Source organism: Toxorhynchites rutilus, chromosome 3 (assembly GCF_029784135.1).
Source record: "Toxorhynchites rutilus septentrionalis strain SRP chromosome 3, ASM2978413v1, whole genome shotgun sequence".
NCBI classification, from domain to species: Eukaryota; Metazoa; Arthropoda; class Insecta; order Diptera; family Culicidae; genus Toxorhynchites; species Toxorhynchites rutilus.
The window spans coordinates 86,505,862-86,533,658 of NC_073746.1; the positions used below are offsets into that span (position 1 = coordinate 86,505,862).

General features: G+C 37.6%; 1 protein-coding gene across 8 annotated transcripts; it reads left to right on the plus strand.

The window, feature by feature from the left end:
- The first annotated feature begins 2,137 nt into the window (after nucleotides 1-2,137).
- Nucleotides 2,138-13,699, plus strand: LOC129779367 (cyclin-H). Of its 8 annotated transcripts, none has more exons than XM_055786787.1 (9): nucleotides 10,778-11,091; nucleotides 11,150-11,349; nucleotides 11,420-11,634; nucleotides 11,694-11,870; nucleotides 11,926-12,122; nucleotides 12,195-12,396; nucleotides 12,457-12,561; nucleotides 13,157-13,392; nucleotides 13,449-13,699. In XM_055786787.1, the coding sequence occupies exons 4-9, from the start codon at nucleotides 11,754-11,756 to the stop codon at nucleotides 13,588-13,590; spliced, it is 999 nt and encodes a 332-aa protein (XP_055642762.1). In that variant the 5' UTR covers nucleotides 10,778-11,091; nucleotides 11,150-11,349; nucleotides 11,420-11,634; nucleotides 11,694-11,753; the 3' UTR covers nucleotides 13,591-13,699. The 8 variants fall into 8 exon arrangements, with proteins under 8 accessions (XP_055642768.1, XP_055642766.1, XP_055642767.1 ...); XM_055786786.1 differs by having other exon boundaries at nucleotides 10,778-11,053; nucleotides 11,116-11,349; XM_055786788.1 differs by having other exon boundaries at nucleotides 10,775-11,349; nucleotides 11,420-11,571; nucleotides 11,635-11,870.
- The last annotated feature ends 14,098 nt before the right edge of the window (nucleotides 13,700-27,797 follow it).

Consider the following 27,797-nt stretch of genomic DNA (forward strand, 5'->3'; position numbering starts at 1 on the left):
TGTACAACCAAAGTACGTGTGTCATTTGATCGTGGTACATGTACAACGCTGTACACGTACAACGCTGGTACAGTTGTATGTCCGTCCATGGTATAAGGTGACATTGGCTCGGAGTACGCACGAAAATTTTATTGTACAAAGAGAAACAAACAATTGGCGATCTAACGTACAAATCTACACCTAGGCGGCGCTGCGGTGAAAGTGATGATGATTTTAAATTTTGCCATGTGAGTTTATGGAAGGTTCGCAATTCTTTCCATAAATTACAATGTTATAATCATAAATGATTATTTGACTGCGATGAGTTTGAAAGAAATTTAATTCTGCGCAATTTTATATATGACATGTTATTTTCTTACCTCTTTCAGTAATGAAAACTGTATAAATATTGACAATGGTTGAATCAAAGAAGAAATTCTATCCGTATGACCCAGATACAAAGTACCCACTCAAGGAGCCTATATATTGGGTTGGGGAAAAAGAAATGTCGTATATTGTCAATATATGGCAACAAATAAACTGCGAGGTAAAACTACAACGAAAGCGGCCGAAAAAATTCGTGTAGTTTATGGGCCCGATACTGTAACGATTCGCACAGCACAGCGTTGGTTTGATCGATTTCGTTCTGGTGCAGTAGCTGTAGAAGATACACCCCGTACTGGTAGGCCAATCATCGTGGAAACCGATAAAATCGTTGAAATTATCCAAGTAGACCGGCAAGTGAGCACTCGCTCGATTGGCCAGGAACTGGGTATAGACCATAAAACCGTTTGGAACCATTTGCAGAAGATTGGATTCCAAAAAAACTGGATGTATGGGTTCCATACGAGTTGACGCAAAAAAATCTTTTAGACCGAATCAAGGCCTGCGATGCCATTTTTGAAGAAGTGTTGACTGGTGATGAAAAGTGGATCACGTACGACAACCTAAAGCGAAAAAAGTCGTGGTCGAAGCGCGGTGAACCGGCCCTAACCATCGCCAAGCCCGAATGGACAGCCAGGAAGGTTTTGCTGTGTGTTTGGTGGGATTGGAAGGGAATCATCCACTATGTGCTGCTCAACTATGGCCAGACCCTCAACTCGGTTCTCTACTGTGAGCAACTTGACCGTTTGAAGCAGGCGATTGACCAGAAGCGGCCAGAAATGATGAAAAGGAATGGTGTTGTTTTCCACCAGGACAACACTCGGTCTCACACATCTTTGATGACCCGCCAGAAACTACGGGAGCTCGGTTGGGATGTCCTATTGCACCCACCGTATAGTCCGGACTTGGCTTCAAGTGATTATCATCGCTTCCGGTCCATGCAAAATGCTCTGGGTGATACTAAGTTCGCCTCAAAAGAGGCTTGCGAAAACTGGCTGTCTGAGTTTTTTGCAAATGAGGAGGGGGGGGGGGTCTATAAGGGGAGGATAATGAAGTTGCCTTCTAAATGGCAACAAGTTTGCGAATAAAACGGCGCATATTTGACTTAAATTGGTTAATTTTAAGTATGTTAAATAAAGCGTCAAATTTCGATCCGAAATACGACATTTCTTTTTCCCCAATCCTATATATGTATATATACCTGGTGAAACAATCATATGAAATGCACTTTCAGTCATATTGGAATTGCTGTCGGTATTGTTTACAAACAGCTCTGGAGAAAATTTATACTCAAAATTTGAAATTGTATAAAATAAGCGATATAAAAGTGTTGTACAAGAACGGATAGCAAGGATTAGAGCAAGCAGACAATACTACAGGCGGTCAAGTAAATATTTCGACTCAGGCCAGTGGATCAGGTAGTAGGCAACAATTGCAAACGAAGAGAATTGTTGCCGGTCGGAAGAACAGGAAAATCATAAGAACGCTGCCGGCGGCTCTCTACAAACTGATACGACGTTTATTCGAATGACGTCTACTATGTTCGTCTTTCGCGAATTTATGAGAAAAAGAAGGGATGATTTTGTAGAATTTCATTCTCATCCAGTTCATTCATTACTCTCGTATGTGAAAATGCAAAAATGGCGTATCCTAGCAATAACAAAACAAAAAACTCCACAAACCGTAATCCCCTTCTTATTGAAGTGATGATGTTGCTTCACCTGTCATACATTTATATAAGCACCTTGTACCCAATGATGCTGTAATAACACGAGAGACATATCAAAAGATACATGTGTATATTTGAAATCATTTTATGTTATTTAATTTCCGTGGTCGACAGGTTAGTGTTACAGACTTTATAGTGGGAAAGTTCTATTTCAGCCTTAACTTTGATTTTTTGGCGTAGGATTATTTAGGGCACAAATTGAGAGGACCACAATGCTTTTCCTTAAAACGAGGTAGACTGCAGCATATTTTACTCGCGCGGCCCTTCCAAATTGCCGACTTTAGCGCCAGAAGACCGAGAAAAATACGAATTACACAAGTTACAACATTTATTTCATTCGAGTTCATGCAAAAGGCAGAATAATGATTCACTTGTTATATGTTTGCCCTGAGGTAGTATATATAAACCCCTGCTACCCAACTTGTGTTCCGTTAGTAAGGTCAGTGTTTCCTCCAGCTTGCGATTCAATGATTTAGTATATTTTTTTACGCGATTCTGTGTTTTTATTTTACCCGATTCTCTCAAAGTTACACGAGTTTTTTACGCAATTATCTCAAAACTATGCGATTTTTACGCGATCTGCCTATCTTCGCCTCCTTGGGAAGAGCGAGTACGCGTGCGGGTGGAACAACCCCGAAATTACGCGATTTGTTCTGCGTGCAATCATCAGTCGTGTAAAAAAAAAATTCTGTGTATTTACACAGTAGTCGTTCGCTAACTGGACTTATATTTAATATACGTATATCATATTTTTAATATACGTATCATAATAGATGTCACATTTAATTTTTTTTTGCTGTTTTTCAGCCTAGTTAGCAATAATTCGACATCTATAAATAAACATTACTAAAGCTTACTTAGGACTAATTGAAAACGTCACCTGAAATGGCAGCCTATAATAAGTATCATTGATGTTTATATAATGTTCCATAAAAACGTCAAGTTGTTTTTCTTCCTTTTTTCTAGGAAAAAGCCATCGAATCAATCGGAACTCGATAAAAAACAAAAATAATTAAAATCATATACATTTCATTGGACCACACAGATTTATTGCAACCCTTTTTTATTGATGTTATAACAAGTTTCTTCTTTATTTATAACTACGGCAGACTGTTTGGAATGAGAAACAATTATAATATGGAAATTACCTTATGAGATTGGAACCGGGGTACATCTGCAACATGGGTGGTTCTCTGCTTTGCCTTTGCTATCTGGACCACTGTTGATATAGATAAATGAGTTGAAAATAGTCCTATTTGAACTACCGCTCAGATACCTGCTAAAGAAGATCATGTAACACCGGAAAAATCCTTGTTTTGGTAGTAACTGGTAACTAAAGTTTTCATCAAACTCTGTTGATCATCCACGTTATGTTTATTTTTGGACAATCACTTGCAGCCAGATACACAATGCTCAATGTATGTTTTGTTTTATCCTAAGTCTTGTGAGCATTATATGTTAGCACTAAATAGGCATATAGGGCTTTCATTAATGCTTATTTTCATCAATGTTAATACGCATTAATAATGTTGATATAATTCATATAAGCATCAAAAAAGCAGATATACAGCCATTTGGCATTGGAGATGTGCTACAATAGAGCTAAACGTTAATGCAACTTGGGTAGCGTATACTTTAATGGGCGAAGTTCATGGTGGATTGGCCCTGGCTTCTATGTGGAAAACGCTATTTCCAGTATTTTTTTTATTAAGTGGAAACTTTATCTATTTGTGTCTGCTGAATATGAGTATAATTTAGCAGTGAGTTTTCTGTGAGAAAAACAAATAAAAGCGATATTTCCGTGTTATTTATATATGTATGAGTGAAAAATTTCTCTATTGAAAGAAAAATTTTAACGCTTTCGCGTGAGTTCTGTTACAATACTAAAAAATTTATTCAAAAGTTTCACAATATATACATGGTTCCTTAAACTAAGATTGACGAGGAACATCTCCTCTCTCTCTCTTGAAAACCGATAACATATCGGTTTCGTTTAGATCATCTACCTTCCTTGTCCCTTCTTCTAGCGTATGGTAACGTGCAGTCTGAGACGGCTGCACTACCCTAAGAAAATACCTTAAGTTTATAGCACCTCGTCGGTGCGCCTATCTTATTCTTGGATTTCCCCTTTCCATCCTTCGCTCTAAATAACATCCTTTTATTTTATTACACCCTGCTGGTGTATCTGGCTGAGCGCAGCTAGGGATGGAAAAGGGTAATAAAAATGCATCCTAAATGATGCATGCATTAAATTGTTTACCGGACGCTATTTAAATATTCGTCCATTCTGAATTTATGACCGGCAATAATTTCGAACTACAAGCGTTTTCTAGCCTAACAAAACACTTGAGCTCTTACATCTTTTAATTGCCTTACATTGGTCCTTTCTAAACGTTTCTATACCTCGCTTGGAGGTCTTTTCTAAATATAATCTCAAATAGTGCTTATCTTATGGATCTCTAACTCGATTCGCGATAAGCCTCAGCTGTCCGTAACATTCCGGACTCCGTAAATCTACTACATAGATTTACCAAATTCTTCAGTATTATCATTCTTTTCTACATTTTAATTTAAATTTTTGATAGTCGTTCTACATGTTCTAAATCATATACATTTGCTTGAACATATTTCCATCTGTAGCTGTATCGCTTTATTCTGTGTTTTATTGTGTGATTTGATTTCACTCACATTATTATCTTTTCCTTACACTTACACTTACAAGTTTATACTAGAAAACATAACTTATTATTTGTTTTATTAATAATAGTACTTTTTGTTTCATTTTTATTCTGCATACAGTTATGCAAACTAATCGTAAACATTCGTAAATTTCGAATAATTGCTCTCACTAGTAATTTGATATAACCGTTAATTATATAAACTAACTTCAAGTTTCTTTTTGGAAAATTATTCATTGAGGTTCAGTGTTATATAATATTTTCCATTAAAGGAAATGCAAATTACATTTTCTTTTCTCTTATAAGATTTTCTTTCATCAAACACAACGTTCCATTTTAATGCTAAGTTATCTCGTTGCCAAGAAAGGAATCTTGAATCCAACATCCCTTTGCTAGTTGTCTTGTTACATTGCTGATATTGTTTTTCTCAAAACATCCTTTTGAAATAATTAGTCAATGTGCTAATCTTTTGGTAGTACAATTACCGTTCCTTCAGCAAGTATTAACATTAAAGTTTGTCTCTGAATACTAAATCCAATTTTAAAGCCTCAGTTCTCATGTAACTGTTCCGACTAATCATATAATACGACTGATCGTAGCTCACATAAACTTTTTCAAGTCGTTTTCTTTATGCATGCAACTCATGCTCTCATAGTGTGATATACTTTGAAATACATTTAAAAATTTCATTCAATTTTTTTTCTGTTACTTGTATTCAAATAACTCATAATGTCATCTACATTGTATAGTTAACCATCTCCAATCTTTCCCTCAGTTAAGACTGGAAGCTATGCTTTTAATATTCATTTGAATAATGCATTGATCATATTCTCAGCAACTCACATGCTGAGCTTCGCAAACCACTTGTTTAAAAAATCTTTCTTCAGCATCTCACATGCTGTATTTCATCAACCGACTTACTGGTGATGTTGTTACTCTCAGCAATCCACTTGCTGAGTTTTAAGCAATTCACTTGCTTAAAAAAGAAACTTTTGGTTTTGACCCCTTCAGCAAATCACTTGCTGAAGGTTAAGCAATCCACTTGCTAACAAATCAGTCTTCCAAATTCTTCATAGCTGTATTTTTAATTTTTTCTACCATCAACTAATTTACAGTTGATATCGCTCCTTTCAGCAATTCACTTACTGAGCTTTGAGCCAATCATTCGTATAGAAACTGGCTTCAGCATATCACTTGCTGCGCCATAATTTTTTTCTTTAGTGGTCAATGTATATTTTTCAGCAGAATACTTGCTATACTTTTAACCCATCAGAGTAATGTTTTGAGCATTCCAAATGCTTGACGCTTGACCAGACAGTCTCTTCTTTTTTGCTCTAATTGATATTTTGGACCTTACAAGTTATCATTTTATTGGGTCCATTTTATAACGAAACAATTGTATCTTAAATTGTATTAAAGTCTTTCAGCAGCTCACTTGCTGAACTTCAAGCAAATCATTTGCCTAAAAATATTTTCTAATTAATTCAGTTAACAGTTTTGTTAAATTTCCATTTTAAGATTTTCGTCTTTATATTTTATCAAGCTTAAGATTTTCTATACTTTATATAGATATAAAGAATATCAACATATTACAAACGTTGAAAAACAAACTTTCCAACCTCTATATTAGAGAGTTTATAGTTTTGATCTACGGTAATAATTTCCCTATCTGGGCCATAATTTTGCAAATTGCGGAAACATATAATGAAAGAATCCGAACTCATATCTTGCGCTAACTCAAGATGTATTGCTCTCGTTGTCATACAGGTAAATAGACGCCCCTAATACTTAGGAAACAGTCTTCTAAAGATTTGAAAGTTATTCAGAGCCATAATTTTTCAATTATAAGTAGTCCTATTTTATACGAATCTATGGCTTTTAACTATAACGATCGCATTATTTTATATGTGTTGCCCTATGACTAAATATTGTCAACATGTCACAAATTTTGCAAAATAGAATATTCATCATATTTCGTTAATGATGGTACAATAGTGTAACTCGCGGTTACAGAGTGGAAGTCGTTTTTGATACGACGTCGAGGATACTGGTAATCTGGGGTACAGTATTTATCGAGATTTCCAATACTATAATTATCGACTGAATATGATTTTCTATTGTGGGAATTATTTCTCCTTGGAAGAAATGAAGATTCATTTATAAACAATTCCTTTGGTGTTATTTCTGGCGCTACCTTCCTCGGAGGCTCAATAACACAAATCTCTATATTTGTTGAGTTTTCAAATTGTATGTTAGCATCTTGTGATGAATCATCCATCTTGATGATAACACTTTTGGTTTTACATTGGCTCCCAATTTTTGGGATGAACTTTGCACTTCTAAGGAATTTTTTAAAACCTTCACGCCAGGCTTTCGTCTTCAAATAAAATTTTGCTAATATTTTTGTTCTATTTCTGAGGACTACTTCCTCTACTGCTACAGGTGGTTCTATTTCTTCAAACCGTTTTTCAGTTGGGTATTTTATTTTCTGTTCAACAATCAGTGTTGCAACAGAATTCTTAATTAATCCAGTAGCTGGCCTTTCCCATTCTGGATCTTGAAGGTTGATAGATAGTTTTTCTATCTTAAAATTTTTAGCGTTTCCATTATTGGAATCCGCTATTTCTTTATTTGCAGATATCTCATCCGCCCTGACTTCATGCATCACGCATGGTTTTTTCTTTTCCGCCATAATTCCTCTTTCTGTGGAGGTTTTCGTATTTTCTTCTATCACAGCCCATACATCTGTGATGATACCCGTTTTGCCTATTGCGGGCAAACTATTCTCATAATCAGATTCGCGTTTTGCGACTGATATGGTTTTAAATGGCTCTTTCCTCACTGGGAATGAGCAGCCATCTTCACCGCTCTGAGGACTAACATCTCCTAGTTTTTCATTCATTTCAACTTGTATCACTTCAAGTTTGTCTTCATCATCTGAATCTTCTGACTCAGATGAATTGTCATTTTTCCTCCTCATATACCTAGCCAACTTAGGGTTCCACGGAGGAGGTGCAATTAATCTGGTTACTTTAGATGATTCAAATACTTTGTCATCTGAATCATTACCTTTCCTCCTGCAATCAACTAGATCAGGATTCCAAGGAGGAGGCATTTTTAATTGATGGCATTCCTCTGAGTTTCTAAACTCAGATTCAGAATTGCCATTTACTCGCCTATGCAATTCACTAATTACCCTAAATGGAGGCGGCTTGGTTGGCATATCCTCCTTATAATAATTTCCCCACCCACTAGGATATATGCTAGTAGCGAGTATTCCTATTAAGTCACTTATTCGCACTTTCTTCGAATAATTATATTCTAGATCTGTGCATTTGACACAGATCCACCGATCACCCGTTAGAGGGGCTTGCTTTAGATTAGTGCAACTCAAGTGGAACCATCGCTCACACTCGCAACAATAAATCATCTGTTCCTCATCAGACTCGTGACATAGGTGACAGTGACCCTTCACATTACGTGTGAAGTATTTAGTGGTAATCATCTTGTATGTGTTTTCCATATTCCTACTAATTTTATTGTTTATATTTTAATGTTGGCTCACTTGACCGTACGAATTTATTCCTTTATCATTTCTTTGCTCTCTTGGCCCCTATTTTAAAAACTCCCATGGTTGCTATCGCAACCCCTATAATTCTTAATATAGATTAATTCTATACCTGTTTTTCGATTAACTCATCTGGTGCTGGGATACTACTGCTGCTGCTGGTGCCGACTGGTTCTTGAGTGGTCCAAACCTTCTGGCTCGTATTGTTCTTGTCACTTCTGATAGTGCCAATGCTGGTGCTGCTGCATCTAATGCCACCGCTTGCTTCTGGTTCCGCTGGTTGACAGTTCCTGGTATCTCTAGCGATGGTCTCTCCGATTGTGCCGAGGATACTGCTGCTACCTCTTGCTTCTAACTCCACGACCACGTGCTGCTGCGGCAGTTGGTCATATTTATAATAACTGCCTTCTGGTACTTGAATTAACATATATTTATGTGTGTATATAGCATCCACTGCTTTAGTAAAGTTCGCGAAACGAATACACTCTTTAGGCATCCACTGCCTTAGGAAAGTTCGCGAAAAGAATACACTCTTTAGGCATCCACTGCCTTAGGAAAGTTCGCGAAAATAATACACTCTTTAGGCATCCACTGCCTTAGGAAAGTTCGCGAAAATAATACACTCTTTAGGCATCCACTGCCTTTAGGAAAGTTCGCGAAAATAATACACTCTTTAGGCATCCACTGCCTTAGGAAAGTTCGTGAAAATAATACACTCTTTAGGCATCCACTGCCTTAGGAAAATTCGCGAAAATAATAAACTCTTTAGGCATCCACTGCCTTAGGAAAGTTCGCGAAAATAATACACTCTTTAGGCATCCACTGCCTTTAGGAAAGTTCGCGAAAATAATACACTCTTTAGGCATCCACTGCCTTAGGAAAGTTCGTGAAAATAATACACTCTTTAGGCATCCACTGCCTTAGGAAAATTCGCGAAAATAATAAACTCTTTAGGCATCCACTGCCTTAGGAAAATTCGCGAAACGAATACACTTTTTAGGCATCCACTGCCTTTGATAAAATTCACGAAAGAAATGCACTTTTTAGGCATCCACTGCCTTTGAGAATTCACAAATTCACACTTCTCGCATTCACTGCTGAGAAGATTTCACGAACATCACCTCTGGCATCCACTGCCGAGAAGAGTTCGCAAATTAACACATTTTGTACTAAATAAAAGGAAAAACTTGCTCCTCTCTGGAGCCACCATGAAAAATTTCTCTATTGAAAGAAAAATTTTAACGCTTTCGCGTGAGTTCTGTTACAATACTAAAAAATTTATTCAAAAGTTTCACAATATATACATGGTTCCTTAAACTAAGATTGACGAGGAACATCTCCTCTCTCTCTCTTGAAAACCGATAACATATCGGTTTCGTTTAGATCATCTACCTTCCTTGTCCCTTCTTCTAGCGTATGGTAACGTGCAGTCTGAGACGGCTGCACTACCCTAAGAAAATACCTTAAGTTTATAGCACCTCGTCGGTGCGCCTATCTTATTCTTGGATTTCCCCTTTCCATCCTTCGCTCTAAATAACATCCTTTTATTTTATTACACCCTGCTGGTGTATCTGGCTGAGCGCAGCTAGGGATGGAAAAGGGTAATAAAAATGCATCCTAAATGATGCATGCATTAAATTGTTTACCGGACGCTATTTAAATATTCGTCCATTCTGAATTTATGACCGGCAATAATTTCGAACTACAAGCGTTTTCTAGCCTAACAAAACACTTGAGCTCTTACATCTTTTAATTGCCTTACATTGGTCCTTTCTAAACGTTTCTATACCTCGCTTGGAGGTCTTTTCTAAATATAATCTCAAATAGTGCTTATCTTATGGATCTCTAACTCGATTCGCGATAAGCCTCAGCTGTCCGTAACAATGAGTATTTTTTTTTCAATATTTCTCTGTTTCTTCTATATAAACTTTATATTCACTGAAACAGTTACGACACCAGGGTAATGCGGGCGCTACACGGTTCGTCCAACGTTTGACTCGAATGTTGGACTCAAACATTTGACTCGATGAATCGACAAATGTTGTGACGAATGTGCTGCTATAAGGTGAAGTGAACGTTCGATCCAATGCATTCGGTGTACTGAATATCATCGAGTGTCAAATCGAGCGAATGACAAAAATCCTTTGACTCGTGCCACTCGCGTTGGAAGGTAATCCACAACGAACGAATTACCTTCCATCGCGAACATTCGACGTTCGACATTGGAGGTTCGTAGTTTACAAACAAAACACAGTAGACTTTCAAGGTGGCTGAAAAGTGGTTTTAGCAAGTTGGCCCACCTTAGGATATACTTCTACGCGCCTTGGTTCGAATGAGCGTCGTTCAAGGTGTTTATATAATGTATAACAGGTGAAGCAACATCATCACTTCAATAAGAAAGGGATTACGGTTTGTGTTGTTTGTTTTGTTATTGCTAGGATATGCCATTTTCGCATTTTCACATGCGAGAGTAGTGGATGAATTGGATGAGAATGAAATTCTACAAAATCATCCCTAATTTCTCACATAAATTCGCGAAAGCCGAACATAGTAGGTATCGTTTGAATAAGCGTCGTAGCAGTTTGTATAGAGCCGCCGGCAGCTGTTTGTAAACAATACCGACAGCAATTCCAATATGACTGAAAGTGCATTTCATATGATTGTTTCACCTGGTATTTATAGAGGCGCCTTGGTTCAAGGAAAGTGAAGTGGAAGGTAAAACGTAATGTCAGAATTGCCATTCGGACTATTCCGTAAGTTTGAACTTATTTACATAGATGGTATCCAAACAACACTAAACATTGACTACAGTTTCGCCGGCACGGTTGATTGCCGTTATGAACCAGCACAAAAAACAAAGCTGCAAATTATGCGCCAGTGGCGGTACCACGATCAAAGCATTCCCTGAAGCATATGCATAAACGTTACTAGGTTACTATTTTCAACGACAACTGTTTATTTATTATATTGATTCAAATACCTTCGACGAAATCAAATATAACCATACCAACGTAAGTAATAACGTCTTTACTAAATAGTGTAAATTACGAGCCACCTGTTAACTCCACCATCTTGGTTTAGTTACACTGGCGAAGAACAGGAATAAAAAGACAGAAACAAAAACAGCTGTTTCGGGCGTTCAGAGAGAATGTCAGATGTATTTAAAGGAAACCGTTTATTTCCGCTAATGTAGTGTTATTGGACGTGAAATATTTAGGTCTACATACAAAACAGTATTCTAGATCAATAAACATAAACTAAACACAAATAGAGCAATATTGAATTTCTTGTTGCAGGTTGATTGCACAAGGCCTAAATGAAAACATATATCCTTTGTAATACAGATTTCTTTCAGCGCGTAGTAATAACGTTAGTTGTGCTCCAAGGATAGTACTTTAATTACAAAAATTGCACAATGTACCCTCAAAGCTCCCAAAAAAAGTATTGGACCTTTAAAACTGAACAGGAACTGGCAGACTTACGTGCAAAACAAAACTGCAATTTCGTCACAATACATGGGTCATCAATGACGGTGAGTAAAGAACAATTTTCCTTCCTAATCAGATATTTTAAAATAAATGATGCAGGATCAACAAAAAATTGCCTTCTTTCTCTCAATGGACGAAGAACGTCTCTTATTGAAACAATACGAACTACAGTTGAAAGAATTTTGCAAACGATTCGAGCCACCCATGCCCAAATATGTTGTTGGAACGGCTTTCCACTATTTCAAAAGGTTTTATCTAAATAACTCCTCTATGGACTATCACCCGAAAGAGATTCTGTGAGTATCGAATATTGTAAATGAATACCAATGAAATTTATTTATAACTAATGATGTGGTTTTCAATACTAGGGCCACTTGCGTGTATCTTGCTTGCAAGGTCGAAGAATTCAATGTATCTATCGGTCAATTTGTGGCCAATATTAAAGGCGATCGAAGTAAAGCAATGGATATCATTTTGTCGAATGAGTTATTACTGATGCAAGAATTGAATTACTACCTTACCGTTCATAACCCATTTCGACCAGTAGAAGGTTTTCTGATAGATATAAAGGTAAAATGCTGAGCTTTATCCATCTAATTTGTAAATAAATCAACTTGATTTATTCTGCAGACCCGTTGCAATATGAACAATCCAGATCGACTACGCCCGGGTATCGAGGAGTTCATAGACAAGACGTTTCAAACCGACGCAGTTTTGATGTACGCCCCGTCTCAGGTATTGTTTTAGTAATTTGTTAACACTAAACCTACCACTAGGGGTCAAATGACCCATTTTAAACTTTTAGTCAAAAATTTCTTGCAAATTATGTTGTCACAACATCATTTGTCTACACTACTCTTCCTAAAACATACATCGAATGTGTTTTTCCGTGTTTACTCCTTTTTTTTTTTTTTTTTTTACTGAGAAATATATGTAATCTGCCCTAACTACCGCAACGGGTCATTTGACTCTTGCAATCATTTATATAATATCAGAAAGATTTGTATTTGTGGTGGTGTTACAAAACCATTGCATTACACATTTTTTGCTATTGCGAGCTCACAGTAACCATTTCAAGCCACAGTGCTATTTTGCGAGTCAAAAATTGTTATTTCAATATTTTACTAATAATTGCTATCCCAAAGAGTCGAAATATAAAGGAGAAATATGGTATGCCACGTTTCTCAACAAAACTATATAAATTGGGTCATTGTTCACTAACTATTTAGAAAGGGTCCCTTGACCCGCTGTGGTAGGAATAGGTATACATGAAACATCGATAGGTTTAGTGTTATAGATTTTTAAGCAAATCACTTTTATTTTTACACAGATCGCCCTCGCTGCGGTTCTACATGCCGCGAGTAAAGAACAAGAAAATTTGGATAGCTATGTCACGGAATCACTGTTTGGAGGAGCGAAAGACAAGCTTTCTGTTCTAATCGAAGCAGTTCGGAGGGTACGATCATTGGTACGTACGATAGAACTGCCCCAAAAGGACAAGGTTCGTTCCCTCGAGAAGAAGCTGGAAAAGTGCCGTAATCAGGAAAACAATCCCGACAGTCAGATGTAATGTACAAAAGTGAAACAATGGGCACATTTTCTCTAATAAGTTTTCGTTGCAGATATAAACAACGTATGAAGAAAATGTATGAAGATGAGGATGACATCGAGCTTAGTTCTTCATACAGTATGAACACCACCGATATCAGTCTGGATATTTCACAACTGAATAGTACTAATCCTGCCAATATGTCCATAGAATAATTCCATCATTTACACTTTTGATTAAGTTTGTACAAATATTAAGAAAGAAGTCGTTGGATTCATTGTTGGACTGCGTTAATATAATTATAACAGGAAACATCTCTCGTGACATGTGTATTTTCCTTTCTGTTTCATAAAACCTGATTTCCACATCATTTTCTTAATTCAAATCTGATCTCCAGAACATTTTCTCAAATAACCGACAATTTTGAAGAAAAATTCAAGTTCTACCCTAACCCTAATCTTTTCCCATTTTATCTATATAAATAAAAATAATTTGGTGTCCATTCCTCACGATTTAATTCGAAAACGAGACAACGGATTTGAACAGTCAGTTCCTGCAAAATTGTTCGGAAAGTTGGAAAATTGGAAAGTCTTTTTATCAAATTTTGTATATCTATATGAATCTAATTTTTGAAAAATCATAACTTTTAAACAACATTATCATATATTCTTTGCGAAAAACGTGAGTTTTTGTTTTAGTAATTATTGATTGTGTTAGTTCTTTATAGTTTTCTCGGCTAAAGATAGAAAGCGCTATACTTTTTATACTTTTTCTTGAACGCTAAGGTTTTTTTACATAACATATCCAAAAATCAAAGATGTGTCTTTTTGCGTTTTTGAGTTATGAGTTTTCAAATTTAACTTGTTTTCAGTCTTCGTTCAATATTCCCATGCATCTATACTTGATCTGTACGACTAGAATCCAATTTATTCGCATGTGATATTTTTTCAAAAAAGACTTGCTCATTGGCTTCAATTTTATGTCGATTATCTGAATCGGTCCAGTAGTTCAAAAGTTATGAATTTTTGAAAAAATCATTTCTGAAAAAAAGGCAAAAAATTATTCTTCGGACTATCTTCATAACTTCATATTGACTTCATAACTTAAGAACGAAAAAAATCACATCTCTGGTTTTTGGATATATTGTGTCAAAAAATTTCGACTTTTAAGAAAAAATTTAAAAAATATAGCACAATAGCTGACCCGGCAAAATTCGTCCCGCCCAAAATTTGTTTTTTGTTATCAATACCTTCAAACATTCACGTTTTCTTACTATGAGTAAGTTCATGGGTCTAATCGCAGAACTGTTCATTGATTGATCTTCTAATCGACCCCGTTGAGTTTTGTATGGCAGCTCCCCCTTAGAGAGGGGGTGGAGTGTCTAATCACAGTAAAAACATTTGTTGCACCCTAAAACCTCCAAATGCCAAATTTAGTCTCATTTTCTTGATTAATTCTCGAGTTATGCAGAAATTTGTGTTTCATTTGTATGGCAGCCCCCCCTTAAAGAGGGGGTGAAGTGTCTAACCGCCATAGAAATATTTATTGTACCCTTAAACCTCCACATGCCAAATTTGGTTTCATTTTCTGAATCAATTTTCGAGTAATGCAGAAATTTGAGTTTCATTTGTATGGCAGTAGAGTAGAGTAGAGTCTAACCACCATAGAAACATTTATTGCACCCTAAAACCTCACTATGCCAAATTTGGTCTCATTTTCTTGATTAATTTTTGCGTAATGCAGAAATTTGTGTTTCATTTGTATGGCAGCCCCCTCTAAGAGAGGGGGGAGGAGTATCTAAGTACCGCAAAAAACTTTATTGCACCCTTAAACCTCCACATGCCAAATTTGGTTTCATTTGCTTGATTAATTCTCGAGTAATGCAGAAATTTGTGTTTCATTAGTATGGCAGCCCCCTCCCTTAGAGAGGGGGGGAGGGTTTTTTTTTTTATATCTGTATTATAGTGACTTTCAACTCATTTGGCTGGTTCGTCACTTTTTACTTCCATTTTTGGAAGAATGTCGGGAGTGAGAATTGAACTCGTGACCTTTAGCGTGAGAGGCATGGATGTTACCACTACGCCAGATCGCCTCCACGGGGGGAGGGGTCTCAAACTATCATGAAAACCTTCCCCGGCCCCAAAAACCCCTACAAACCAATTTTCATGTTGATCGGTTCAGTAGTTTCCGAGTCCATAAGAATCAGACAGACAGACAGACTGAAATCCATTTTTATATATATAGATAGATATAGCATAGTCCAAGGCCATGAGAACAACAAAAACAAATACAACCAATATTCACGAAAGCAACATCCAATTTTTTTGCAAGTGTAATATTTTTCCAAAAACTACTTGTCTTTCCTTATCTAAAATTTCGAGATAACTGTAAATCTCGACGAGTAATGCAAATTTAAGACATTCGGCATAATTTTTTTTGAGAACTACGATTTTCGGTGATTTTTTGTTTTTCAAAATAACTCAAATTTTGTACGTTTGTGACACCAGTAAATGAAGCCCGAATGAGGTAATATTCTGCATATGGTATATTATCGTGCAAATCAACTTTTCGTAGCAAGTTCCGAAAGAAAAATCGAGATAACTAATTTTATTGGCACCCAAAACCACACTTTTCATTTCTATTCCGAAGTCCCAGAGTGCCGATTTTCGACAAAAGATTTTTTTCGAAATGACACCAGATCTCGACGTTTCATGCAATTTTAAGACATTTGGAATCAGACATTTGGAATTTCAGCTCAATCGATTTTTTAGGCGGAAGACTTCATGAAGTCACAATGTGCTAATATTTTGCATAGGGTATGTTATCGTGCAAATCAACATTTCGTAGCAAGTTCCGTCACTCTCCCCTAACCCTCCTGTACTCGCGTGCACACGTATACTCGCGCACGGTGTCACAGACCGAAAATTGAACTTCTCTGTAATAATGCCTTTGTGTATTTTTCAGGCTTTATTGGCATTTATTTGAAGAAGAGGATATGATTGAATGAAAAAACTCAAAAAAAAAAATGTTTTCTTCATCTTTATTATGTTTTAATAGTCATCTAATTCAGCATCCTCAAAACAGAGTAATGTTCAATACTCTAACACAAATAACAAAATTCAAATTTTTCACTGTTATTAATTAAAAGTAAGCAACTGAATATAATTTATGGATGTATAAAGAGCTATAAAACAACATAAAATCGTATTAATCGATTGTGGTTTCATTGGAATAAGAATCAGAACATAGCATAACTGCATGCTCGAAACAAACATATTTTTTACATTTCATGCAGTTGTTGCGTATTTTTCGGGTCTTTTATCAAAGAGAAGAATGTATAACGACCATCTAGATAATTACCAGATGATAAAGGTTCTGGAATATAAAGTTTCCATATTTCTAATATTCTTTGTCTCTGTATTCTTGGTAAACTAAGAAGTAATGCCTTTTTTTAGATAGGGCTTAAAAAGATGATATTAAAGGATTTCTAGGAACTTCCTTTTTTTCTTGTTTTCTTGTCGATATTGTCCATTATAAAAAAATATCTCCGAAACTGTAACTGTTAAAAGTTACCATAAGCCACCGATTAGTTTATAGTTTACTGTTTACAATTCTTCCACAAGTGAAATTCTTTCACATTTGGGTATATGTATGATCATTATATTTAGCGAATAACGATACGAAAGTCAAACATTTATATTTTGCTTTTGAACGCATGAATCTAACGACCAATATATCGACGAATAGTTAATATATGGATCCGTTCAATCCAGTTACAAAAGGAACTGAAATCAAATGAGAATGGTCCGGTAATGATATTATGCATTATATTCAATAGATATTCCACGCCATTAACATTAATTTATACATTTCATTGAACAATATTTTAAAATAAGAAAAAAGGTTCTTGTCCAAAAAAGTTACACCTATACTCGCGTCGGTGTGTCAGACCGAAAGTGTTAAAAAAGTGGTACACGTCTCTTTTGTACCAACACATGCGATACGCTAAACGATGACGAACGACGAATAACGAAGCTAGAGAGAATCGCAAAGTCGTAGTGTTGATATTTTCTGAGAAATGAATGAATTATTGATTTCTCGGTCTGACAGCGAGTATAGGAGTGTTAAGTCCGATTGAGCTGGTATTTTGCATAGGGTGTTTTTTCGGGGTGGTGAACATTTTTTATGTGGTAACTTTTTGAAATTCGAGATGACCATTTTCATTGGCACCCTAATATACATGTACCGTCGATGGAGGTGAGATCTGATGAGCTTGACAAATATTGCGAGTATTTTCGAAAACTGTGAACCGTTTAATAGGGGACATATTTTCACTATTTCCAATGTATAATAATTAACAGTGTTATTATTTAATAATTCATCAAGTCATCAAGTTATAAATTTTGAATCCATGCCCAGATTTAATACGACCACAAAGAGTTAATATTAAAACATCAACCTCGATAGATCTTTGAAAGATCTCACTCCGACACATCCCTTGTAAAAGATGAACACATGAAAGTCAGTATGTACTTATAAAACAATCGCTGTGACGAATTATGTTACATGCGAAAAATGTGATCGAAATTGATGTTTCCAGAGTCTATACAACTGTAGCGAATAAAGATTGGATTTGTCCGCGTTGTTCAATTTCGCGTTCGTACCAGTTACGATTCGATCGATTACGTCAAGTCAAGATTTGGAAGGCAAACGCCTGGCTGAAAGCAAGAACTGGATCAGAAGTAGTTGGAGTTGGAAATGAGGCAGCTTGCGCTGCAGAAGAAGCATCCTCAGGAGCAATACGAGCTGGAGAAGCCACTAGCGGATGAAGCTGATAACCACAGTGCAAAGAGGAGAGTCGTCGAATTCAAATATCGCAAGTCGAGATCGCATGAAGATTGTGTGGGTTTATAAACACATCAATGCGAAAGAGGAAATCCGCCGTATGACCTTCCTGTGCTACGAACTTTCATCCGGCACCACATGACCGTAGGATTATAACGGAGAGGAAGAACGGAGCAGACATTCCACGGTTTTTCACTGAAGCTACCAACGTAGATCCAGTAACAAGTGGAGCATTTCTACTCTTGGAAAGTGAATTGCGAAATTTCTTTATAGACAACGCTCTTAAGGCAGTATTCTACTCTAGAAATTTGAAAAAAAAAAATTTCATATTTCTGAAGTTTATGTATTCAAGAAAATACATATGAAGGACTTTTCGAAAATCTCATTATTTACCTAACTATAGCCATTTTAGTGATGCGGTATCTAATCTATGACGGCTATAACAATTAATTTCCAACACGTTTTTCTCGAAATTAGTTTTCCCAAATTGGCGTACACGATATCTCAAGTTCTACTGAACCGATTTACGTCGAAATTGTATGTATACAATCTGTATGCATATCTGTATCGCATGAACAGGTATATGAATAAAAGCTTTTTTTTTTTCATTTTACCATTTTAAAAAAATCGGGAAACGTAAGAAAAAACGTGTTTCAGATAACCTAAAGAGCTGGAATCGTGTACGCCATGGCACAACATTTTTTAACCCCCTTACTTCAGCTTGTAACTATTCTAATTATGAATATTTTTCTTCCATTCAGTTTTTGTTTTATTGTTAAAAGATAGTCAAACAAATAATGATATAATGGATAGTAAAACATGCTTTGTTTTATTTCTTCGGAGCTCGAGAAAACGTGCGAAACTCGTGCCTCTACACCCAAACTAGCGTTGGCAGAAAACATGTCATTTTTGGCAGAAATGATACCGTTTAGTGTGTTGTTGAGTCAAATGCGCGAAAAATGAGTTATTTTGAAAGCTTAAAAATGGTTTGTATGTATGCGTGCAGACATCTCTTTCTGTTCTCTTTTCTCATTTCATTTGGGATTGTGCCAAAAAAAAAGTCCATACGACTTCAATGGAGATCGAAACTAGGTCGGCTGGAATGCAAAGCTAATTTACACGACCACGCTATCCACATGGCTAATGATGCTTAAGAAGTTTTTCAGCAAATACGTGATAATATTACACCTGATTATAAAATGAAGTTGGGAAGTGTTTTCTAAGAGTAAAAAAGGAGCGCATGAAGGAGAACGATATCTCTCTCGGTCTGGGCCGTTTATGTGCCAAAGCATGCGGAAAGCTTATTTGTTTTTTGTTTCGCTCGCTCGTATTAATCTTATATTGCTGTACCATGTAGATTATACAAATGCTTACCAGTATTTGTGAGTCATGACATTTTCTGTTATGTTATGTCTCATTTTAAAGGGTGTGTCACATCAAATTGCATCACGGAAAAAACGCTGTAGAAATTTAATTTTTAGGAATTATATCTTCAGCTTTCGCTTATAATCAGATAAGAGTGTATAGATCACGTTGGCCATGCTTCACTGTCAATTTTTCGTAAATTTGGAAAAATGTCGTCGAACGAAAAAGAGCGTCATGAATTAATCCTGTGCACTCATTTCGAGAATCCGGAGTTGTCACATCGGGACATCGGTAAGATGCTGGGAATCGTCCAATCCACGGTCAGCAGAGTACTAAAACGATACTTCGAGAACCTAACCATCGACCGGAAGGTGAAGAACGGCAAAAATGGATGCTCCGTCAGTGAAAAAGATCACAAGCGCGTAGTTAAGCAGTTTAGACGTGATCCGAGAAGTTCGGTCCGGGATGTCGCTGAATTTGTCAAGTTCATTCGTCCAGCGGACCAAGCAGCGGGAGGGCCTGCGTACATACAAGGTTCAGAAGGCTCCTAACCACGACGAATGGCAAAACATGGTGGGGAAGACGCGAGCCCGGAAGCTGTACACCGAAATGCTGACGAAGCCGCATGGCCTGGTAATGGACGACGAAACCTACGTCAAAGCGGACTTTCGTCAGCTGCCGGGCCTGTTGTTCTTCTCCGCAGAGGACAAATTCAGCGTTCCGGAGGAGATTCGCAAGCAGAAACTATCCAAGTTTGCCAAAAAGTACATGGTGTGGCAAGCGATCTGCTCTTGCGGAAAGCGGAGCGCCCCCTTCGTGATGACCGGCACGGTAAACGGGCAGGTTTACCTTAAGGAGTGCCTACAGAAGCGCTTACTACCACTATTGAAGCAGCACGAGGGCCCGACCATCTTCTGGCCGGATCTCGCTTCGTGCCACTATTCAAAGGACGTGTTGGAGTGGTACGAAGCCAACGGGGTCACCTTCGTGCCAAAGGAAATGAACCCGCCCAACGCGCCGGAGCTTCGCCCAATAGAGAAATATTGGGCGATTATGAAGCAGGCCCTCCGGAAGAACCCAAAAGTTGTCAAATCGGAGGCGGACTTCAAGAGAAAATGGATTTCTTTTCAAAAAAAACTTCAACCTGACGTTGTACAGAACCTTATGGGCGGGGTAAAGAGGAAGGTGCGAGCATACGGGCTTGGGCTCGAAGTATGAATAAAAAGAAAATTCCAAAAGTTGTTTAATAGTTTTTTATTTACTGTCTAAAATTTTCAAAAGGATCGGTCTACTGGGCGAATTTCTACAGCGTTTTTTCCGTGATGCAATTTGATGTGACACACCCTTTATGTCATAAATTGGGATGACAAACATGAGCTAAAAATCAATTTTGGGTGTACACTAGAATACCCTCTTAAGTCCGAGTACGATTCTATTCCGAATCGTTTCCAGTGGTAAATGAAATGTCAAGGACTTCATTTGGTCGACCAGAGGTTATCATCAATAAGTTGATTCGAAATGTCCACGAAACTCCCTCTTCAAAACGCGAAAAGCTGGAAACATTGATTGAGTTTGGTATGACGGTCGAAAATCTGTCACAGGATCTCGTCGTAGCAAGGCAGCATCTTTTGAACTCTGCGCTCCTCCAAGAGCTAGTTGAAACGTTGCCTGTCAATATTGATCTCCAGTGGGCACAACATTTCGTGTGCCAGCTAGAAGCGAATTTGCAAATGTGCAGCAATTTTATGGCAATGGTGGTCGAATTTTAAGTTAAACGGTTTCATTGTGATTAAACATAATAATACAGATAACGTACTAAAAGCTAAAACATAAAAAGGCAAGTAGCAGTTAGCAATTATCACACACCTTCACCCAAACTAGCGTTGGCAGAAAATATTTCATCTTTGGCAGAAATGATGCCATTCCGTGTGCTAGAGAGTCAAATGCGCAAATAATGAGCTGTTTTAAAAGCTTAAAAATGGTTGTATGTATGCGAGCAGACATCTCTTTCTGTTTTCTTTCCTCATTCCATTTGGGATTATGCCAAAAAAAAGTCCATACGGCGTCAATGGGAATCGAACCAAGGCCGGCTGGAATGCAAACCTATTTTACACGACCACGCTATCCTCATGGCTAATGATACGTCAGCAGTTGTTCAGCAAATGCGTGATAATATTGCACCTGATTATATAATGAAGTTGGAAAGTGTTTTCTATGAGTAAAAAACAGGAAGTGGGTTATATCTATGGTATGACCGCAAGGGTGACGTAGGACTATCGTTGATTTAGAGATCATTTGTTTGAAGTTGAATCTAAATCCATTCTGAATGAATGAGTAAATGAGTATTTGGGGGACTTCGAAAACGAGAGCGTTACGTTGGAGGCACAAGGTTCTTCACAAGGATAATCTTTAGAAGCTTTCCTGCTAACTGCACTTGATTGACAAATCACAAAACCAAATATATTTGGTCGCAGCATCATATGAATAGAAAACATTAAAATAAACTCTTTCGCTTGAATATTTTGAGCAACGATGACATCTTTCCGTACTTTTTATAACCAGCAAACGAAAAGAGTTGCGCACGTGTATGTGTGTGTGTGGCGGCTGTCTTCCCGGCGAACCGTTTTTCGATGCTGATACTCTCTTGGTCTCTTCTCCTTCTGATCGATCGGCTTTTCTGTGCTCCTTCACAGTTAAAACAAACTGGTTGCGTTTCAGGTCAGGTCAGGCCAGGTAATGAATCCCTCGATCCCTCGTCGTCCAGCTCGTCCAGCACGTTAAACTCGTTCAGTAACGATGTTGTCTTGTCGATGTCCTCACGGAAAATGAATGCGTTTCACCACCAGAATATCGCTTAAGTATGCTTTTTGTGCGTGATTGAATCGAGAGAAGGTATGGTTTACGATAGCAATTTGGAAGGCAAACTAGAGGGGAATGAACTCTCTGAGTTTGAAACTTTCGGAGACTGAGCAATAATCGATTGAAAATTATATAATTTTCGCGATACGAAACATTTTTCGTTGCGCACGCATACAATATTGGATACGAAAATATCCTACTGATGGGGAAGAAGCTTTCCTGCTAATTACACCTGATTAAAAAATTACAATATCAAATGTATTTGGTCGCTGTGTTATATGGTTAGAAAACATTAAAATAAACTCTTTCTCAGATTATTTTTCAGCAACGATTAGATTTTTCCATTCCATTCCTTCTTTAAGCGTGATTCATTCTGCTTCGGATCAACGGAACAGAATGATAATCATTTCATACAAAAGATAAAATGTCCAAGAGTTATATGATTGCTATTTATTGACTCGAAAAAATGTTTCAATAGCTTAATGATAGCTTCGAAAACAGGTTATTCAAATCATTCGTATGTAGCGCGCCCACTTGGAAACCCATTAATCTTATTGGAATGTGAGATGGGGAAGCTCATACTCACGTCCAAGGCGCGTAGAAGTATATCCTAAGCTGGGCCAACTTGCTAAAACCACTCTTCAGCCATCTTGGAAGTCTACTGTGTTTTGTTTGTAAACAAAACACAATGCGCTAGTGCCGAAGCTCGTTCCTGATCAGTCTGTCTCTTTCACGCTTCAAGCATATAATTCCCCTTCTGCTTTCTTCCGTACTGTTTTCATATACCGCTCCCCTAACCAACTTAGTGACGAAACAGACTCACCTAGTACCATGGACCCATCTTGCTCACGTCTATGCTGTACTCTTCCAATTAATTTCGTTTTTGCAGGCCGAACTGAAAAAATTTCAGTTGAGTTAACTCTCTTTTACAGTAATGCTTTTGAATCCGGACGCTTTTTAATCCGGACACTTTGCATTACATTCAATATCATACCACAGCCATAACATTTTTTTCATGTTCCGCAGGAAGCGTGAAGAAGCCACATCGCTATCGACCGGGAACTTTGCGTGAAATTCGTCACTATCAGAAGTCGAACAAACTGCTGATTCGCAAGCTACCTTTGCAGCGTTTGGTTCGTGGAGTTGCCCAGAACTTCAAAACCGACTTGCTCGTCAAACTTCGCGGTTATGATACTGCAGGAGGCCTATTCGAAGATACCAATTTGTGTGCTATCCACGCAAAGCGCGTCACATTATGCCCAAGGACATCCAGCTGGCCCATCGTATCCGAGGAGAGCGTGCTTTTAGCTTAACATATAATCAACGGCCCTTTTCAGGGCTCCTAATTTGATGGATTAGAGTTCAGGAAAGTTTTTTGCAGGCCGAACTGAAAAGAGCATTTAGCGAAAATCGTGTTGTCGATGACAATTCGATACCGATAGGTGTCATGGATATGGATTTCGATAGTGAAGAATATGAAATACATGACATGGTGTAGTGAATATTTCCCCATATCGAAGAAATCACTTTGATGAAACTGCATTATAAAATTATTTGTGTACGAATGCCGCAATCGATAGTCGACTCGAAATTTGCGGTGGGTAATGTCCTCGGAGGACTCGATTCCTCCTTTGAGCATTAATAATCTCTCTCTGGCAAAACGAAGTGGTATGATAATCACATTATTCAAAAGATAAAATGAAGATGTTTTCTGCCAATTTGCTTCAACCTCCAAACATCTCTTTCTCCCGTTTGTCGTTATTGCGTTCGCTAATCCTTTCTCACAACACCCATTTCTCGTTTGAGAAATTGTTGAGTAAACATCGTTTGCAAGTGCACGTAGAGCGGGATTCATTTCACCTAAAATAAATTGCCGAAAGACGTGGTCTTATGGCGGGTTTACATTAGGGAGATCTATAGCTATAGATGGATTTATTCACGTGAAAATAGGTGTAAACGGGTGAGAATAAATATGATACACTTATTCGAGGTATATATAACTTGAATAAATTCAGCATATGTAAACGCTTGTGAATTTCTCACTGGTGAGAAATCACTAAAGTTGGATGCAGTTCTACTTCAGGTGAATAAATTCACCGAAAATATGAATATATTCATTATAGAAGTTCACGCTAGTGTAAAGGGTTGATGCGATTTCTATAAATCTCATCATATTTCTTCACATGAATATATCCCTAGTCTAAACCCACCCTTACTTTGATCGCACTTGATTGAAGAATCCAAAACGAAATGTATTTGGTCGCAGCATTATATGAGTAGGCAGCAAATAATCGCTCGAAAATGACATGGTTTTCGCGATGTGAAACATTTTCCGTTTTTCATGTTATGTATCCAATCTTGGATACGAAAATTTTCAACTGATGGGGAAAAATAATATTCAGAAGCTTTCCTGTTAATTGCGATTGATAGAAAAATCACAAAACCAAATTTATTTGGTTGCATTGTTGTATGGATAGAACACATTAAAATAAACTCTTTCACATGAATGTATTTTTCAATTCCCAGGGGAACTGGTAGATTATTTTTCAGCAAAGTGATGATAGCAACGAAGGTTCCGCGCGTGTATGTGTGTGTGTGTGTGGCGGCTGCTCCGATGTTTCAAGCGGAACCGTGGCATCACTCTCCTCCTGATGGATACCCTTCTGGCCTAAGGTGCACAAACAGGCTCTTGGTGACAGCGTTCATCCGCGCTTTCATGATAAACGAAGTTAGCTTCATCACAACAGCGACAACATGCTCCAATCGCTGTTCAATTATAACTGAGTGAGTTTACGAGCGGCGCTCGCTTATATACCGATTGGTGATTCAGATAGCCTGTTTTGAAAGCAATTTTAAGGCTATTGAAACAAGTTTTTGGATGAAAAAGTAACAAGTATATAACGCGTAGACATTTTATCTTTCGAATGAAGCGTTTATCATTTCGTTCAATTGTTTAAGAGCTATTAACGCTCAAAATCTCGGTCTCCGGCGTAACGCTTTCGTTTTCGAAACTTTGATTTTACACCCCGGTATAGAAATGAAAGACGTAGTCCTACGTCAAAAGGAGCGCATGAAGGAGAACAATATCTATCTCGGTCTGGGTCGTGTATCTGGCAAAGTATGCGGAAAGTTTATTTGTCTTTTATTTCGCTCGCTCGTATTAATCTTATATTGCTGTACCATGTATATTATACAAATACTTACCAGTGTTTGTGAGTCATGACATTTTCTGTTATGTTATGTCTCATTTTATGTCATAAATTGGGATGACAAAACATGAGCTAAAAATCAATTTTGGGTGTTCCTTCATCAACATATTTCAGCCCAAGCGTTCGAAAAATCGAACAGCAACTTTGATAATTTTCCATGGCTTTGGAAAGCAACCATATGGTAAGGTTTCGGCATCAAATGCTAGAGCTCAGTCTATTAGCTACCACTTAAGATCAATTTCATTCAATTTTATGTAACTTTGTTGGGTAATAAATTCGGTTTAAAGCAACTGTGTGCGAAAAATGCATAACCTCACATAACCAAACAAAAAACAAAACCTTATAAAATACAAAAATATATCAATTTTTTTCCATAGTATTACTTCAATAAAAGATCACAAATTGCGATGTGGGAAAAAAAATCATTGGATTGAACCTCCTACTTGAACAAAAATGCAATGTTTTTGTTCGGCGATTTTTAGATTTTTTGTCATTGTCATTTTACTCGTCAAACATTGAAACCAAAATTAATTTCATTCATCAAATCCAAGGAAAGTAAAACGCTTTTTTTTATCTAAAATATATATTTTTATTAAGGCTCATATGGCGTCAACCTGATGGGGCCGGGAGTTCAATATTTCGACATTGTTTGCCTTTTAACTATGTTAGTAATATCTAACCGATTACTCGCGGTTAGCTCGAGGTTAGTATTACAAGTGTTTTCGTAATTGTGATGTTGCTGTCTCCAATGCTCTGTACCTCTGCCCGACACGGGATACTTCCTATTGGGATGCAGCTGACCATTAATCAGCAACGCCCCCTAGTCTGTACCCCATATCTAGCGTGGTGCGTCTTCTCGACTCGAGGAATCCAGGATAGAATGGTCACTAGCCGGCGAAAACATCAGCTCGTGTAGAGTTGTCATGAGCGGTACAACCTTTGGCTCTTGTTGAATGATCAGTGGACTGCACAACCTTTGGCACGTGTATCTGTAAAGAGTGTGTGTATGTATTGCCGCGACTAAGTAAAAGTTTATAGATCGGATAGGAGGGATATGAAATAGGGACACAACGAAGGAAACATCATTAAACGTTGACATCGGCGTTTCTGAGGAACAGGTATAGATGAAGCAGAAGATCAGGATCACGGCTACCTAAGACATCCCGGACGGGGATATCTGATTGTCTGCCTTTTGCTCTCAGTGCTCTAGAGAGCTGAGAGCGAGCAGCATGGAATCGGATACACGACCAGATAATATGCTCGATGTCGTGGTAGCCATCGCCACAATCACATAGATTGTTTGCTGCGAGCCCAATGCGATAGAGATGCGCGTTTAGGTTGTAGTGATTGAACATAAGCCGAGATATCACGCGAATGAAATCACGACCGACATTCAATCCCTTAAACCAAGCTTTCGTCGAAACCTTAGGGATAATCGTGTGTAACCAGCGACCGAACTCATCTTCACTCCACATACGCTGCCAACTAACGAGTGTGCCCTGACGAGGAATGTGAAAAAATTCGTTATAAGCAATTTGCCTTTCAAAAAGTGTGCCTTCTGAAGAATCGAAGAGAAGTTCTTTTGTCGCATGGACAGATCAAAATTGACAGAGGAATTGCAAAAGTATGGGAAGCAAACTTTGTTGGAGATGCCCGGTGAAGGGTGCACTTCATGGGTAAGGAAATCATGGTACAAAGACATAAAACTTGACTGAGGAGTCAGTTGGAGTAGATTTTCGAAGTTATCAATCACCAATGGATTCATGATCTTGCAACGGATGAGAAATCTGTTGATAATTCTGTGAACCGAAGAGTAAGCGGGGGTACTCCTGCCAAGACTTCGAGACTCATCGTATGTGTCGAATGCAAACACCCCATTGCTATACGCAAGCAACGATATTGTATTCTCTCCAGCTTGAGAATATGAATCCTGGCAGCTGATCGGAAGCAAAAACTGCCATATTCTAACACTGATAATATCGTTGTTTTGTACAACTGAATGAGGTCTCCTGGATGAGCACCCCACCATGTTCCGGTTATTGTTTGGAGAAAATTGATTCTTTGCTGGCATTTCTGTTTCAAATACGCAATGTGTATTCCCCAGGTACATTTAGAGTCAAAATATACTCCAAGGTATTTGAAAA

Excerpts from the sequence above, each read along its gene's own strand:
- LOC129779367 (XM_055786793.1), top strand. The coding sequence starts at position 11,754 with ATGTACCCTCAAAGCTCCCAAAAAAAGTATTGGACCTTTAAAACTGAA. Across the intron at positions 11,871-11,925 it reads TACATGGGTCATCAATGACG|GATCAACAAAAAATTGCCTT; the intron begins GTGAGTAAAGAA and ends TAAATGATGCAG. Across the intron at positions 12,562-13,156 it reads TGATGTACGCCCCGTCTCAG|ATCGCCCTCGCTGCGGTTCT; the intron begins GTATTGTTTTAG and ends ATTTTTACACAG.